This window comes from Blennius ocellaris (assembly GCF_963422515.1).
Source record: "Blennius ocellaris genome assembly, chromosome: 4".
Taxonomy (NCBI): Eukaryota; Metazoa; Chordata; class Actinopteri; order Blenniiformes; family Blenniidae; genus Blennius; species Blennius ocellaris.
Window position 1 is genome coordinate 13,806,978 of NC_137653.1, and position 14,884 is coordinate 13,821,861.

Below are 14,884 nucleotides of genomic sequence, written 5' to 3' on the forward strand. Positions count from 1 at the left end.
TTCACATTCACACACCAATGGGACAGAGCTGCCATGCAAGGCGCTAATGAACCACTGGGAGCAATTTAGGGTTCAGTGTCTTGCCCAAGGACACTTCGACACATAGACCGGTGTAGAATGGGATCGAACCTCCGATCTCTCACTCCGAAAGACGACCACTCTACCACCTGAGCCACGGTCGCCCTATTTATTTAAAATAAATACGATTTTTTTTTTTTAAGTCATGAATATAAGGAATAACTAAGAAGCAAATCCTAAAACACTATGCAAATAACCGAAAACAGAAGTAAACTAAATATGAAAATTACACTTGTCTGCAGTGCTGCGTCAGTGGTCTGGTGAAGTTCTACAAGACTTTGTTGACGGTCTTGGCCGGTCACGGCAGATACTTGTTGCTTTGAAGGACTTTAGAGTTTCAGTCCTGAAAGTCAGTCTGGAAAGGTCTGAGCAGGGTGGTCGTCAGGAACATGCTGGGGTTTTAACAGAGAGTGACCTCTGCTGCACAACTCGGCCTGCACGCGCGCTAGTGTCAGCGGTGACGTCTCGGCTGATTTTACGACGGTGTGCTTACACAATGACAATTTCCGTCAGTTTGACTCGCGGATCGCGACCGCGTTGAGCGAGCTCTTTTTTTCCACCCCCTTTCGCTTCCATCTTCTGCCGAAACGACACTTTGGTCAATACAAACTATCGACCGTTATCCGAGACTGTGTCCGACACACAGGAAGGCAGATTTCTGGGACTGGTCCGGGTCGTACTCGCACAGTTTGAACTCGTTAAACAGCAGCTCGAGGCCCAGCGGAGAGCTCGAGCGGCGGCTCCGAAAAAAAGTTTGTTGTTGTCACGTGACGTCAGACGAATGTGGCGTTGAAAAAAAAAAGTTTGTTTGGATAGTAAAACTGCGCAAGTCACGACATTATCATCGCTTACTGATCAGCATCTTCGTCACAATGCCTCAACCGAAATGCCGAAAGATTGCCGTCATAGGTTACCGGTCTGTAGGTGAGTACAGCGCCCGGGCTCGTGCGAAGCTAATGTTGAGCTAACATGCTAACGTCCTGGCTTTGTTTTCCTCTCGCCGCTCCGCTGACAACAGGGACGCCAGTTTAGCTTTGTTCACATTTCTTTGTGTTTACCTGTGTTTTCCGCGCAGGTGATCGCTAAGCCACATCGTGCGCAACACTTTGTTGCTGTCGACGAGATTGGGGCAACATGGGCAATTGTCTTTCTACGCTTAGTAATTTGTGTCCAAAAAGTTGGAAGGATTTAGAATTTACGTCAGAAGATAAACCTTTATACGTGGCTGTTACACACCATGTCTTCCATATGATTGTATGTCACTCAAATTGAGATCGCCCCACCACACGCACTCCAAGGTGGGGGTAAACAAAACCTTAGAAATATGAAGTTTAATCAATACATACTGATGAGAAATGATAGAAAAGCAACATTGACATCAGAACTCATGCCACAAATTGACAGAGCCTATCAGTTGTTAACTGATCATGTTGCTTCACCACTGATGTCTGATTGTTGACTTCTAAAATGTATAAAATTCGTTCTTGTCATTGTACAAGTTCAGTGAAATTGAACGTGCTAGGGTGTAATCAAAAATACATGTATCCAAATAACACTCTAAAGCACACACTTTACAGAAATGCGAGAACATTCCCAAGTGATCCTTTGTTTAGTGCAGTTACAGTTCATACAGAAACACTGTTCTCACTTTCATTGTCCTGCAGCTCCTGCCTGAGGGCAGCAGCTCAAACAAAATGTGACCACGATGAGGCGGGTCCCTAAGACTATAGTGCATTTATTTTTTTGGCATGTACAGTTGTAAGGCCCTTTGTGTCTCACAATAAGTTTAATCAACACCATCTATGGTTGAGTGTGCATATCACATACCACACCTGCTGAAGAGCAAGTAAAAACTCTGTAATACAAATATAATATATCTACCATAGATTTGCTCTTAAAGTAGATTGGGGTTTTGTTTGCTTCATATAGCTTAACTCTAGTTAATACTCCATACATACTCCATTCTTTGAGTTGCGACATGAAATTATAATGATCTAATACACAAGTGATGTCTTGGTGGAGTGGCAAAAATTCCACCTCAACAGGCTTTTCAGTCAAATAACATACACCTTATTTGTTTTTCCACAGGAAAGTCATCTCTTACGATACAGTTTGTGGAAGGGCAGTTTGTTGACTCTTATGATCCAACCATCGAAAATAGTAAGTTTCTGCAGTTAAGTTCTGAAATTACAGTATACTTTATTCATGGTAAAGTTGTCATGCTAAACTATCCCTTTCTGCAGCCTTTAACAAAATGGTCAATGTGAATGGCCAGGACTTCAATCTGCAGCTAGTTGATACAGCTGGACAGGTAAGTCTTTAATTTATCTTGGTAACTGGCCCAAGGATCAATGTTTTTTAAATTCAAAATCAACTCTTTGATATGTTGCCATCAAAATAACAGTTGGCCTCATAGATAGACTCGTGCTTTGATGTTGTATCAACTGAAAACCCATGCTGGACAGTTATACACTGTATTCTTAATTTCATATTTCCATCTGTAGGATGAGTACTCAATTTTTCCACAATCCCATTCAGTGGACATCCATGGCTACGTTCTTGTCTATTCAGTGACTTCCATGAAAAGGTGAGTGGACTTTTAATTTCTTTCTCAATATCTGTAAGTCATGGTGCACTCACTCAAAATGTAAGCAACACCAACAGTGCGTTTAAATGTAGATTTTCTTTTTGTGGCGTTGCTAAATTAAAACACAAGTGTCATTCAGTTGTGTATAATTCCCTTGTTGATGGGTTTTATAATGTTCCGTCCTCACTGTATCGAAGAAGCATTTTAATGATTGGCAGCCTTTAAACTTGTACTCAGTAGTCTCAGGTATGTTTCTGCATTTTCCTTTCACAAAATAGTGAAAGGTTTAACTTTTGTTGGCGTTACTGGTGTATTAGAAGAACATTGAATTTCTTAGAGCATTGTTTCAAGTGTTTGTTTGTCTCTCTTCAGTTTTGAAGTCGTGAAGGCCCTACACGACAAGCTGCTCGACATGGTCGGGCAGATGCAGTAAGTGTTGTTGGCTCTTGGAATCACGGTTGTGTATTAATTCGTTTTTCACCATGTTGATTTTTGAATGCGACATTTTACTTTTAGGGCCCCCACTGTTCTTGTTGGGAACAAGAAAGATCTCCACATGGAAAGGTAAACAAGGAAACTTAAAAGTCTTCAAAATAAACTCGACCCATGACGTGCTGTTGTATGTTGCACTAACCCAGGGGGTCTGCTACTTGTGGCTCTTTAGTTTCTCTATATTGGCTCTCTGAAGCTGTCTGAAAACAATTTTCATCCAATTTTTTTTTTTTTGTGTGTGATTATTTTTATTTTCATACCTGACTTATATCAAGAATGACTCAAGTTGCTAAAACTGCTAAAGTTGCTGTTTAAAAAAAGATTATAAACTGCTTGAATTTCTAAAAACCGCAAAAATGGACTTGTTTGGGGAAAAAAAAGAAACTGTCAAGAATGGAGCAAAAATGGATCAAAAGTCTAACTAGTTAAAACAACGAAACTCTTGAATCAATTAAAAAAGGCTAGGTATAAATAAAAAAAAAATCCCACCTTCAATCCTCAAATATGGAATTGAAGCAATATTTTACTTGGTAAAGAAAACTCAGTTGTATTGTCTTGCAACCTTGCCACAAATCACCGTAACAACTCTTGATGTCAAAGATACTTATAAACGCATAAACGCTCTCTTGGTTCCCAGGGTTATCAAGCATGAGGAGGGAAAAAAACTTGCCGATTCCTGGGGTGCAGCCTTCATGGAGTCCTCAGCCAAGGAGAATGAGGTAACGACGGACGTGCTGGAATAGCGACGGTGAACACGGGCTCACAGTGCAGCCCACACGTGGCCGCCGACACTGATTCACACTCTCATGGTGGCAATTTTCGTTACGCAGACCGCCGTGGAGGTTTTCAAGCGGATCATTTTGGAGATGGAGAAGGCGGATGGGAACACAACCCAGGAGGAGAAGAGGTGTGCTGTGATGTGAGAGTGTACCCAGGGGCCTCAGTAAAGCGTATTTACTGAAGACAGGAGGCACAACTTCACCAGCCCGCCACCCGTGACCTCACTTGACACCGCGACACCGCAGTGGAACTCCTTTGCTCCGTTGTGATACCAGATTGATTTCCATAGCAAAGCAGCCACTCACGCAGTTTTTGAAAAAAAAAAAAAAAAAACCTTCTCACTAATTGTAACCACCCGGGTGAGGTTTTTCTCCAGAGCAGGAATTATCTGTTTTAAACAAAGATGCACCTTCAGTAAACCGTTTCTATAAATATTGAAATGTTTCCTGTGATTAGGTGAAATCTGCCAATTTGAGTTGAGCTACCAGCTTCAGAAAAACAAAAGAAATATCACCAAAATTATTGTTCAAATGAATTGCACCGTTTTCCTTTATTGTTTGAGCTCTCATTGGGTAATATCTGACAAATCTATGGGTTGCTGGGTTTATGTACGGTGAGGACTGCTTCATAATCTTTCTCGGGGACTGGGGCTTTACTCCAGCCTGTCTTTTCACCAGTGATGCTGAGTCACAGTTCACATTGCTTTAAATGTGATAAAAGTGTCACCACTTCTCACAAATGGTGGGGTTTTCTCACACATCCTGTAATGAGATTTCACACGAGATCTCGCTGTAATTTCTTATCAACTTTCTTCAGGTACCATTTGCCAATGAACTGTGGAGCCACGCCTCCACAACATGTATATTTCACTACTCACAATTTATGCATAGACCTCAGATCTACAGTTTCTTTTCACAATAACTTAATAAATATGGCATATCATGGACAGTATTCAGAGAAAGTTAGTCTAGATTGGATAGATATTTGCTATATACCAGTTGAGGCCTTTATTTTCATAATATAAGTAGAATATTAGATATTGGTTTGGTACTATTGGTTATATCTTCAGTGATGCAAAATGTATTTTTCCTTCAATATCCTGAGTACATTAATTGCTTATGTGCATTACAATCCTGAACATTGTTGAGTAAACATTTTTAAATGACCTTTTATCATTGCATGAGAGTATTTAAGTGGCTGATTCCCACAGCATTGGATAAGTAATTTTCCAGGCTCATGATTTTCGATTTGATGCTTTATGCAGGCTTGATGAAGCCAATCCATTATGGTTTGCGAATATGTCCTATAATTCATACGTCAAGAGTTTGCATTGTAATTTCAACACTCAAAATCTTTGACGACATGTCAGAGTCAATAGCCCTACAAAGATATGACAAATGTTCTTTTTTTCCCCCCTTCCTTCATATGAACCTCATGTTGTACCTGTAGTGGGTAATTGTAACTTTTTATGAAGTGTTGTGCTGACTAAGTAGCTGAAGGATGATGGTTAAACAGAAGCTGGTGATGCTGTGTCTTGTGCCTTACAGTTGTTCAGACTCCCTCATCTGCTTCTTCCTTCTTCCCACGACACAAGGTGCTCTTTAAGGGTTGTTTTTTTTTTTCCTCTTTGTTGACTTGACACCATGGGTACAGGAGTTGTGCACCTGACCACCAATATTCCCATGTGTGTCAAAGTTAATTCAGAAATCTTGCTGTACACAGTTTTGTATATAAATAAATCTGTCACTCATTTGATGGGCCTATTTTTGGGCTGTCATTATTAATCCAGGAATGCAGTTTTGATGGAAAAATGTTCAATATGATGCCGTTAGCAAATTATGTGACCATCTTCTATATCACTTTATCTGTCTTGAGGTAGTGCAGTGCTGGAGACAATTCCAGCTGTCTGGGGGGAATTAGGCAGGGTGCTCTGGACAGGTTTCAAATTCATCATAGAAATATTTGAAAGGCAGAGAATTGCACACACATTCATGAGGTTAAATTGTATGACTACATTTTACGGAATGCACTGGAACTGCGGGTATAAAAACATGCGCCTTTTTAGCACAATTATATCACTGGCGCTACACAGTGATCTATATCAATTGTGGAGATTTTTTATGAACTTATATCCACACAGATGCATGACCACTTAATAAATGAATTCGTTTGCACTACTATTTGTTCTGAATACGCGTGAGACACTCGTGGTCTCCCTTGGATTTGTGGTTGCACACGCGTCAGTGTCATTGCGGACTGTACTAGGTATTACGGTACCGGGTTCGCTCCGGTCTGGACTGAAGCGGAAGACCTGCGTGGTTTTGCGGGATCCTGCAGTCAGTCGATCATCACCGGGCTACAGGAAGGCGATTGAGCTCATGGAAGATGGAGTGTGTGAGTTATCCGCTTTTCTGTCGCTTCTTTAGCTCGGCAGCACTTTAAAAAAAATAGAAACCCCTCAATATGGAAACGAAATAAACAAACGTGACTTTTCAAGGTACGCTAACGGTAGCGGCTAGCTGGCGAGCTAATTCACGGTGTAGTTGTGGAGCTCAGCCGAAGGTGAACTGTTAGTCTACCGGCAGTACAGTTTTTATTTCAAGCAACGTTGTTGATCACGATTTCTACTCGATGCTTTTGAGCAGTCACGACCACAAAGGATCGTATTATATCTCGCCGCAGTAAGCTGCCGTAAAGTCACCTCCACTAATGTCAACAGATTGTGATGCTACTTAGCAGGATGCTAACGTGTCGTAAGGAAACCCAAGTCCCGTTAATAATGTTTTTATAGAAGTCCCAACAGCAACGACAAACTGTCTGCTGGGCAAATGGAGATATTCGATCTATAGGAGTGTTTATGAGACTCGTGTAAGGGTATTACTCTCAGAGTTTGATGGTTAACCAGCCAGCCGGATGCAGTGAGTGAAGTTACAAAGTACAGTGAGCTCAGTGGGAGTCATGAATAATGAAGCAGGGCAGACGGTTCACCCTGCTGCTGACCTTTTACCAGCACATCTTCAGGACTATCAGGCTGCGGACACTACTCATCCTACGATATCCGCATTGATTTATAGTGTATGATTTACCACTGCTTCCTTAACCAAATATCCACAGGTGAAAAACATCTGATGACTGATTTTTTTTAAAATTTTTATATAGTTTCCATTAAATTATAACTGATCTTATCATATTTAATTGAAGTCAATTGTTACAATAGCTGATAAATGTTCATACTTTTTAGATAAAAAAAAAAATTGTTACCTCTTAGTAATGATTGACTGAAATTAAAGGACATTTGAAACATGTCTGGCTTTTAAAATACCAATGACTTAATTTGTGTACATCAATCAACAACACATTGTCTTCTTTTTTGGGCACGGAACGTGATTGATTTATTGTATTACAAAAAGATACAAAACATAGGACATAAATGGTAACAGTGTGCAAAAACTTTTTCATTTTATCTGTCTTCTTGTAGCCTTCATCCAACTCTTTGTTTACAGGGTGAGATCCCCGCTAAGTACACCTATTCAAATTTCCTCATAATTTTCATTTAGTAAACAAAAAAACGACTGTATTTTGCATAGAAATGTTGTTATTGCATGCAGTTAGATTTTATGGCTATGTTTTGATATGCTGATTAATTGTTCCCCTCCCACTTCACTTTAAATTAACCTTATTTTTTAACCATCGCTTTAAATTTTGCAATATGACAAAACAAAACTCAACGACGAATGAGGAGGCGAACATATCTGTAGCTTGGTTTTGTTTTCTAATCATCATGGGATCTCCAGATTGAGCTATCTGATGGCACACAAAACAAACAAAGGATCTTAACAATTGTGTTTTTGTTTCAGATTCCAGCGACCATCGATGACTTTGAATGCAAAAAGGAGCCAGTGGTAGAAGGTGAGGAACTTATTTACATTTCATGAGTTCACTCAGAAATGTTGAAATGTGAAAACTTTGTCCTCTGTTTTTTTTCTCCCCCAGATCCAGAGCACAATGTCTACACCAGGTTTATGAAATCCCACAGATGTTATGATCTGGTACCCACCAGCTCCAAATTAGTTGTGTTTGATACGTCACTTCAGGTAAAACCAAAAAACTCGGGTAACAATGCTTTCACTATGTCCCTCATACCAGTGAATATTGATGGCTTCTGTTGTAATTTTCCAGGTGAAAAAGGCCTTTTTTGCACTTGTTTCTAACGGGGTGAGAGCAGCACCTCTGTGGGACAGTAAGAAGCAGTGCTTCGTTGGTGAGACAATTTATTTTCCTCATTAAATGTGTGAAATCTGGTAAGAAAACTTCCTGTTCTGAAGCTTCTGGTTCTACTCTGCAGGTATGCTCACCATCACGGACTTTATTAACATTCTTCATCGCTACTACAAATCTCCCTTGGTAAGACGGTTATTGTGGAGATGTTTTATCATTTTTAACCAATGTTTTGAATGTACAGCATTTTTTCTATTTTTCTTTCTTCCATTGCCCTTGGTTAATTTTTTATTTTTTTCATTTTCTTTTATATTTGTAATCTTTCAGGTTCAGATTTATGAATTGGAAGAGCACAAAATTGAAACCTGGAGAGGTGAGAATGTTGTCAGGCATCCTTGTTCTCATTGACTCTCATGATCTTCAAAGGAAACTGATCCGTCTGCTTCTGTTTGCTATAGAGTTGTACCTTCAAGACTCTTTCAAGCCTTTGGTTAGCATATCTCCCAATGCGAGGTGAGTTGTAGTGCTACACTTTGTAATCGGTGGCATCTGTTTTTGTTGATTCCAAGTAGATTTTGATGTAGTACTTGCCTAAACTTACCTTGTTGCTCTGAGTACAAGGCTGACACTGATTCTCCTTGTAAATGTGAAAAAAGTGGGATCTCCTATTTGAGATCTATCATATTGGTCTATATTGGGGTGTTAAACTCTAGATGACGAAAACACTTTGAGTTGAACATGTGTGAACATTTCACAATATCTATAAGGACACACACACTCTATTATCGTGGCAATATTGCCTCAATAATTGATTCAAAAGCTCCAGTATGCGTGGGATTTTTTTATCCCCTCAGATTGATGAACATTTGCTCTGGAGATTTTCTGCGCCTTTAGCTGAATAACATCTCTGGTTATGTTTGTTCTGTCTTTATGTTTCTCTGTCGCGTAATCATTCCCTCTCCTATCTATGTCTGTAAGCTACTTTGAAGACCACAGTACAATCTCTTTCCATTGTTTTTGTTTCTTGGACTCTCTTTTTTTGATCCTCACCTTCTTACCTACACTCTGTGACACTGTATTTCTTTGCAGCTTGACAGTTAATATAAGTCTCAGCTGCATTGATCCGTTTTAAATGACAACCATAACTGTCATTTTAGGATTTATAGACATTTAAAAGATCAGATGAAGAAAAGCAGTTTGCTCAGTTAATATGTCAACCAATTTGGTTTTTACTCAATATGCTCAGCCGCAGACAACTAAATAAACTTCTTCTTTACCTTCTTTATGTCACAGTTTGTATGATGCTGTATCGTCACTGCTGAGGAACAAGATCCACAGATTGCCCGTCATCGACCCGCTGACGGGGAACACACTCTATATCCTCACTCACAAGAGGATCCTCAAGTTCCTGAAGCTTTTTGTAAGTCACCTGCGCTTCTGGTCCTTCCTGCTTCATCAAATACTTAGTTTACTTAGTTTTTGCATGTGTGTATGGCTTGATCGCAGTGTAAATGAAAGAATATATTTGTAATTCATCAAACCAGGACAATTACTCCTCTTTTTCTCAAGTCTAATCTCTTGTTTCGGCTGTCAGATATCAGAGATGCCAAAGCCCTCATTCTTGAGTCAGACTTTGGAGGAGATGAACATCGGGACATTCCACAATATCGCAGTGGTTCGCACAGACACGCCCCTGTACACGGCGCTCGGTATCTTCGTCGAGCAGAGAGTGTCGGCGCTCCCCGTCGTGGATGACAAAGGTCTGGAAACGACATTCCTACTGATTGTTGCAGCGATGATCAGATATATGATAAACAAAGAATTGATGTCTCGATGCGTTTTCTCCATCTTGCAGGTCGAGTGGTGGACATTTACTCCAAATTTGATGTCATAGTAAGTTGAAACCAGTTTTTTGTGTGCCCGTCATGTTACTTGAAACATTTCATTGGTATTTATATGACGTGCAATTGTGGGAATATTATTGTAAACAGCATGAGCATGGCTGTGCTTTGGTAAAACTCTGTTAACAGGGCGGTATAATGCAATCCTTTTTCTATACATGTACAATATCATTTATAAGCATAACAATATTGCTAATACTGCTTCTTTCAAAATAGCCCATGAAGCTTATACAGTAAAAAAACAAAAAAGTCCTTCATCATGTCTCTGTAGAACCTGGCAGCGGAGAAAACGTACAACAACCTGGATGTGACGGTGACCAAAGCCCTGCAACATCGCTCTCAGTACTTTGAAGGAGTGCTGACCTGCAACAGGCACGAGACCCTGGAGGCCATCATCAACAGACTGGTGGAGGCTGAGGTGAGGAGCAGACGCTAACATGAGTGAGGAAGAAAATCTTTTCTCTTTTTCTTCGTAGATCATATACCTTAGAAAAATCATATATATATATATATATATATTTTTAGGCAAAGTCGCCCAGTCCTAGATTAGTCTGATCTAGTGTCTCCATTTCTGGCGCCACATTCAGGTGGTTGGGTCAGAATTCGGCTTAAATAATATGAAACCATGGATCTATCTGGCTTTGTCGGAACTAAAATGAGCTTTCTTGGCTCGCTTTGGGCCGTTTAGCATCATTGAGCTTTGCTTAAATGCCACAACCTCCCTGAGGTTTGTTTCTTGACCGTGTCCAAGCTTTTATTTTGGATGAATCTTTGTCCTCCGGCTGTAATGTTTGAACGCAAACCTGCTACAAGGTGTACCTAATAAAGAGGCCAGGGGAGGGTGTTGGGCTGTCAAGATCTGTGCAGTATTGCAGCATTCTGTGCAGGAAGTGTTTTGTCGAGATGCGAGTAACATAAACGGTGTTCCTGTGTGTCTTCCAGGTGCACAGGCTGGTGGTGGTGGATGAGCAGGAAGTGGTGAAGGGAATTGTGTCCCTTTCAGATATTCTTCAGGCTCTAGTGCTGACCGATGGAGATGAAGGTAACAATATTGCCAGTGATTGGCAAATGAAGCGATGTTTTGCTCGTGATATTGTCGTATTTTCATTATTGTGGTGATCTGATTTTTCTTCCCGCAGGCACAGCTTGAGAAAATCCATCAAATAAAAGGAAAGGCAACAGAGCACGGGGAGAACGAACAGGCGCGTGAGAGGGGAGTTGTGAGAGCATATTGATTCACACCCTGGTCCATTCCATCTGGAAGGCTTCCCCCTGTCTCGAACAATCTGGAATTCACTAGGTTTTAGCAATATCTCTTTAAATCACATTAGTGGCAAAGGAGCTGCCTGTAATTTGAGCCAAACACGGAGTCACCAGAGAGCCCAGAAATATGTAAAAGCACAAGAAACCTCTGCAAAGGAGATGCCATATATATATATATTTCCAGCAATTCTTTGGCTGTTGTTCAGCTAGTTAACACCGACTATAGATATATTCCTAGTAATCAAATCACCAGTTACATTCTGAAAGACTGCTGTCATAAGGCTGAAATCTACAAACACTTTAACCCTTAAAATGTATTAAGAAGTATTGTACTTAACACCCTGGCATTTTCTTGAGCTTTGTTCTGTCCGAATAAATCGTAATAACTATTTTAAATTATTTAGCATTCTCTCATTGTGTTAAATTGATTACTTAAATGAAAACTGAAGATTGAACTGTATCACTCACACGCCTTCAATATGTAACTACATATTGTAACCTTGGTATTTATTACTATGTATGTGATAAGTGTAACACACATAGAGAAACACAACATTTGTCCATGCAGTGTGTACACTTATATTTGATTCAGAACACTAAACTTCAGATTGTCTTATCAATGATTCCACATTCAAAAACAAATAAAGCGTCATGCCGTTTACTAAATGAAGTCAAAAGTGTAAAAACAGCTAAATGAAGCTCTTCCAACTCGCAGTACTCGAAGAACTGAAGGGCCCAGAGTTTAATCTGTTGCGTCGCCAGTGAGAAGCAGACTTGGAGTAGCACTTACAGCTCCCGTGAAAACCTCATCAACACGGCCTAAAACATTTTTAATATGGGAGTTCTCAACTCCGGATATTTATGGGTCTTCCGTTTTGACATTGTATGTTGTTGTCCTGTGTAAAAACATCTGTGATGGATTATACCATTTACTAAAGACACTTTTTTTTTCTGGCTTGATTTGTTGTTCGCATCTTGGGTTTTGGCATTATCAACATTCAAGGATTTGTGTTACTGCGTTTAGTGCTGCACCCCTTTTTGTTTTTTCGTTTTAAATGGTTAATCACTTCAGAGTGTGGTCCAAATTAATGTCATATCTGTTTTATTTTCATGCCATCTGTGCACTATGATGTCAGAACATCAAATTGTAGAGATTTATTATCCCTCTTTCTGTTCAACGTATTTAGCAGACTTTTATCAAATTCACCGAAGACCAGCATTTTCCTTTTCTTCTCCCTAAAGAGGAACATTTCACATTTACAGTTTTGGCATACGTGAAACGACACATGTACGGCTGTATGTAAACACAGTTTTTGTACTAATCTGCATTGAGATCATAGTTTTAAGTATGAGCAATAAAGCATCTTCAAGATTGAGTTCTAAATTGCATTGATTTATTTAAAAACAAATATGTAATACCACACATCAAGATAACCTTTACCATCAGATCAAATGTTTTCTCACCACCAGAGCTCACAATAACATTAAACTCACTTCTGTTCGGGGTCCAGGCCAGTAAACGCTAAAAAAAAAATGTCCAGTTGATACTGGCGACTAACATTTTTACTTAGATCTAGTTCCTCAAAAATCCTCAAATTTTCCATCAAACTTAATTTATCTAGCAGTTCTCGTTAAGCTACGGTTGAGTGTTTCACAGGAGGCTTGACACTGTGGCAGCGGTATAAAACAAGAATAGACGAGGTTAAAAAAAAAAAAAAAAAAAAATTAAATTTGGTCCCTAACCACTGGTCCAAGGAAGTTGTGTCATTTCACTGCTTCACTGAATGCACAGTTCCAAGTTAGATAACCAACTCTTGTCATGAACTTTAGGAATTTGTAGTATTATATAGAAGCTTTGTCAAAAGACGGTCATTCTCAGGAGCTGAAACAACATTCCATTTTGAGATCTTCAAAGTCTGGGACACGACAAAATCGAGGAGTCGGGGTGTGCCTGTGAGAGGTGGAATGTAAAATCTCTAGGATTTATCACACACAAGAATTGGATTTATGATCAGTGTAATAGATATCAAATATTAAAACTAATTCAGAACTATATAACTATTACAGCAGTTGCGCACTATATCTATTTAAGAAAAAAATAAAGGATCTAACATGCACATAGCACAGGGAGTGTTGTGACTTTCATTGCCAGCTTCGGTTTGTAATAATACCTCAGAAAGTGAAAAAGTCTCAAGAGTCAGTAAACACAGACACCACATAGAAAAACAACTGTATTTATTTGTTCTACACTGGAGGTTACATTATGATGTCCTGAAGGGTTATTACATTGATATAACTCATTGCCATTACTGGACAAAGACCTGGAAAATGTACAGCCTGCAATTTTATACCTCATTAGTTTAAGTCACCTCACTACTTGCACAGAGAGCTAAATACAAAAAAAAACATGATATATTATGCACTTTTACACTGTAAGGCAAACAAAAGCTCTTGTTAAATATTTTTCACATTCCATAGTGCAGCCCAGTCCTTCCAGCCCCCCCAAAAAACAGCACCAAGCACAGTTTATATGTTCCTTCATCTCTTGTAAAAGGTGATTACACAATGAAAAATGCACAGGCAGAGATGACAGAAAACAACGCCGACACATTTCAGTAGTATTTGCTTTCTAAGTTTCTCTTCCCACCTATCAAAAGGGAAAAGTCTGATTCGCTCCACAGTTTCCAGTCAGAAGGTTACAGTGACTGACTGGCCCGACTTGTGTAAACACTCTCATTTTCAGTGGCGTGACCTTAGATAAACATTGGAGGCTGTGGCCAGAGATGATTCTGAGAACAGTTGAGTTTCAATGCCGCGAGGTCAAAAGTAGTGCACGTGGCCTTTCAGGCACTCACAGCATACATGTTTAAATAGCACGCACGCACGCACGCACACACACACACACGCACACACACACGCGTGCACACACAGAGTACTTCGGAAATTTGCATATGGGTAAAGACAATAGTGAAGCTAATTCCTGAAAACATAAACAGAGTGATTTGTCACATTGGAGGAAGCATCCACATATTGAGGAGGTATTGTATGGTAGATTAAGGAGATCATAATGAAAAGAAAAAAAACAAACACTGCCCTGCAGTGATGGAAGGATACATACAAATTGACCACCTTCTTTAATAAAAAAGATTAAACCACCTATAACATACTTAGACCTCCAATTATTCTCGTATATAGAGGAGTATTATATCTAGATGTTGGTTTATGTGGAGTATTGTGGTTACACTGGGCCAGGGAGAGAGGTCCCCTGAGGGGAAAATAACATTAGACATGCTGTGCCAGAACAAAATATTGACATAAAAACAAAGTATCATTCAGATTCCAGGAGTTTGTGTGTTTTTGGCTCAGATACAAAGAAACATGTGAGTGAGAAGTCTTGTTTGGTGCAAAGGCGGGTTAATATAAATGTTGCGTACACCAGCATATCTGAAGGAATGTAGTAGTATTTGTTCTTATTTTAGATTAAACATTCAGAGTAGTACATTACAAAAATAAAACCCAACATACAACATATAACCTGATGCCATCTGGATCAAAGTATTTTGTG

General features: G+C 39.6%; 2 protein-coding genes across 2 annotated transcripts; both read left to right on the top strand.

Moving 5' to 3' along the window:
- The first annotated feature begins 596 nt into the window (after positions 1-596).
- LOC308129628 (GTP-binding protein Rheb-like) lies at positions 597-5,700 on the top strand. Its single transcript, XM_080495617.1, has 8 exons — positions 597-1,002; positions 2,167-2,238; positions 2,322-2,389; positions 2,583-2,665; positions 3,038-3,094; positions 3,182-3,229; positions 3,795-3,876; positions 3,988-5,700. Exons 1-8 carry the CDS (start codon positions 951-953, stop codon positions 4,078-4,080), a joined length of 555 nt encoding a protein of 184 aa, XP_080351743.1. The 5' UTR covers positions 597-950; the 3' UTR covers positions 4,081-5,700.
- A 540-nt stretch (positions 5,701-6,240) lies between these two features.
- prkag1 (protein kinase, AMP-activated, gamma 1 non-catalytic subunit) lies at positions 6,241-12,676 on the top strand. Its single transcript, XM_080495262.1, has 13 exons — positions 6,241-6,331; positions 7,795-7,846; positions 7,931-8,031; positions 8,117-8,198; positions 8,283-8,341; positions 8,483-8,528; positions 8,614-8,668; positions 9,449-9,575; positions 9,750-9,915; positions 10,011-10,048; positions 10,328-10,474; positions 10,999-11,098; positions 11,196-12,676. The coding sequence occupies exons 1-13, from the start codon at positions 6,323-6,325 to the stop codon at positions 11,204-11,206; spliced, it is 993 nt and encodes a 330-aa protein (XP_080351388.1). The 5' UTR covers positions 6,241-6,322; the 3' UTR covers positions 11,207-12,676.
- The last annotated feature ends 2,208 nt before the right edge of the window (positions 12,677-14,884 follow it).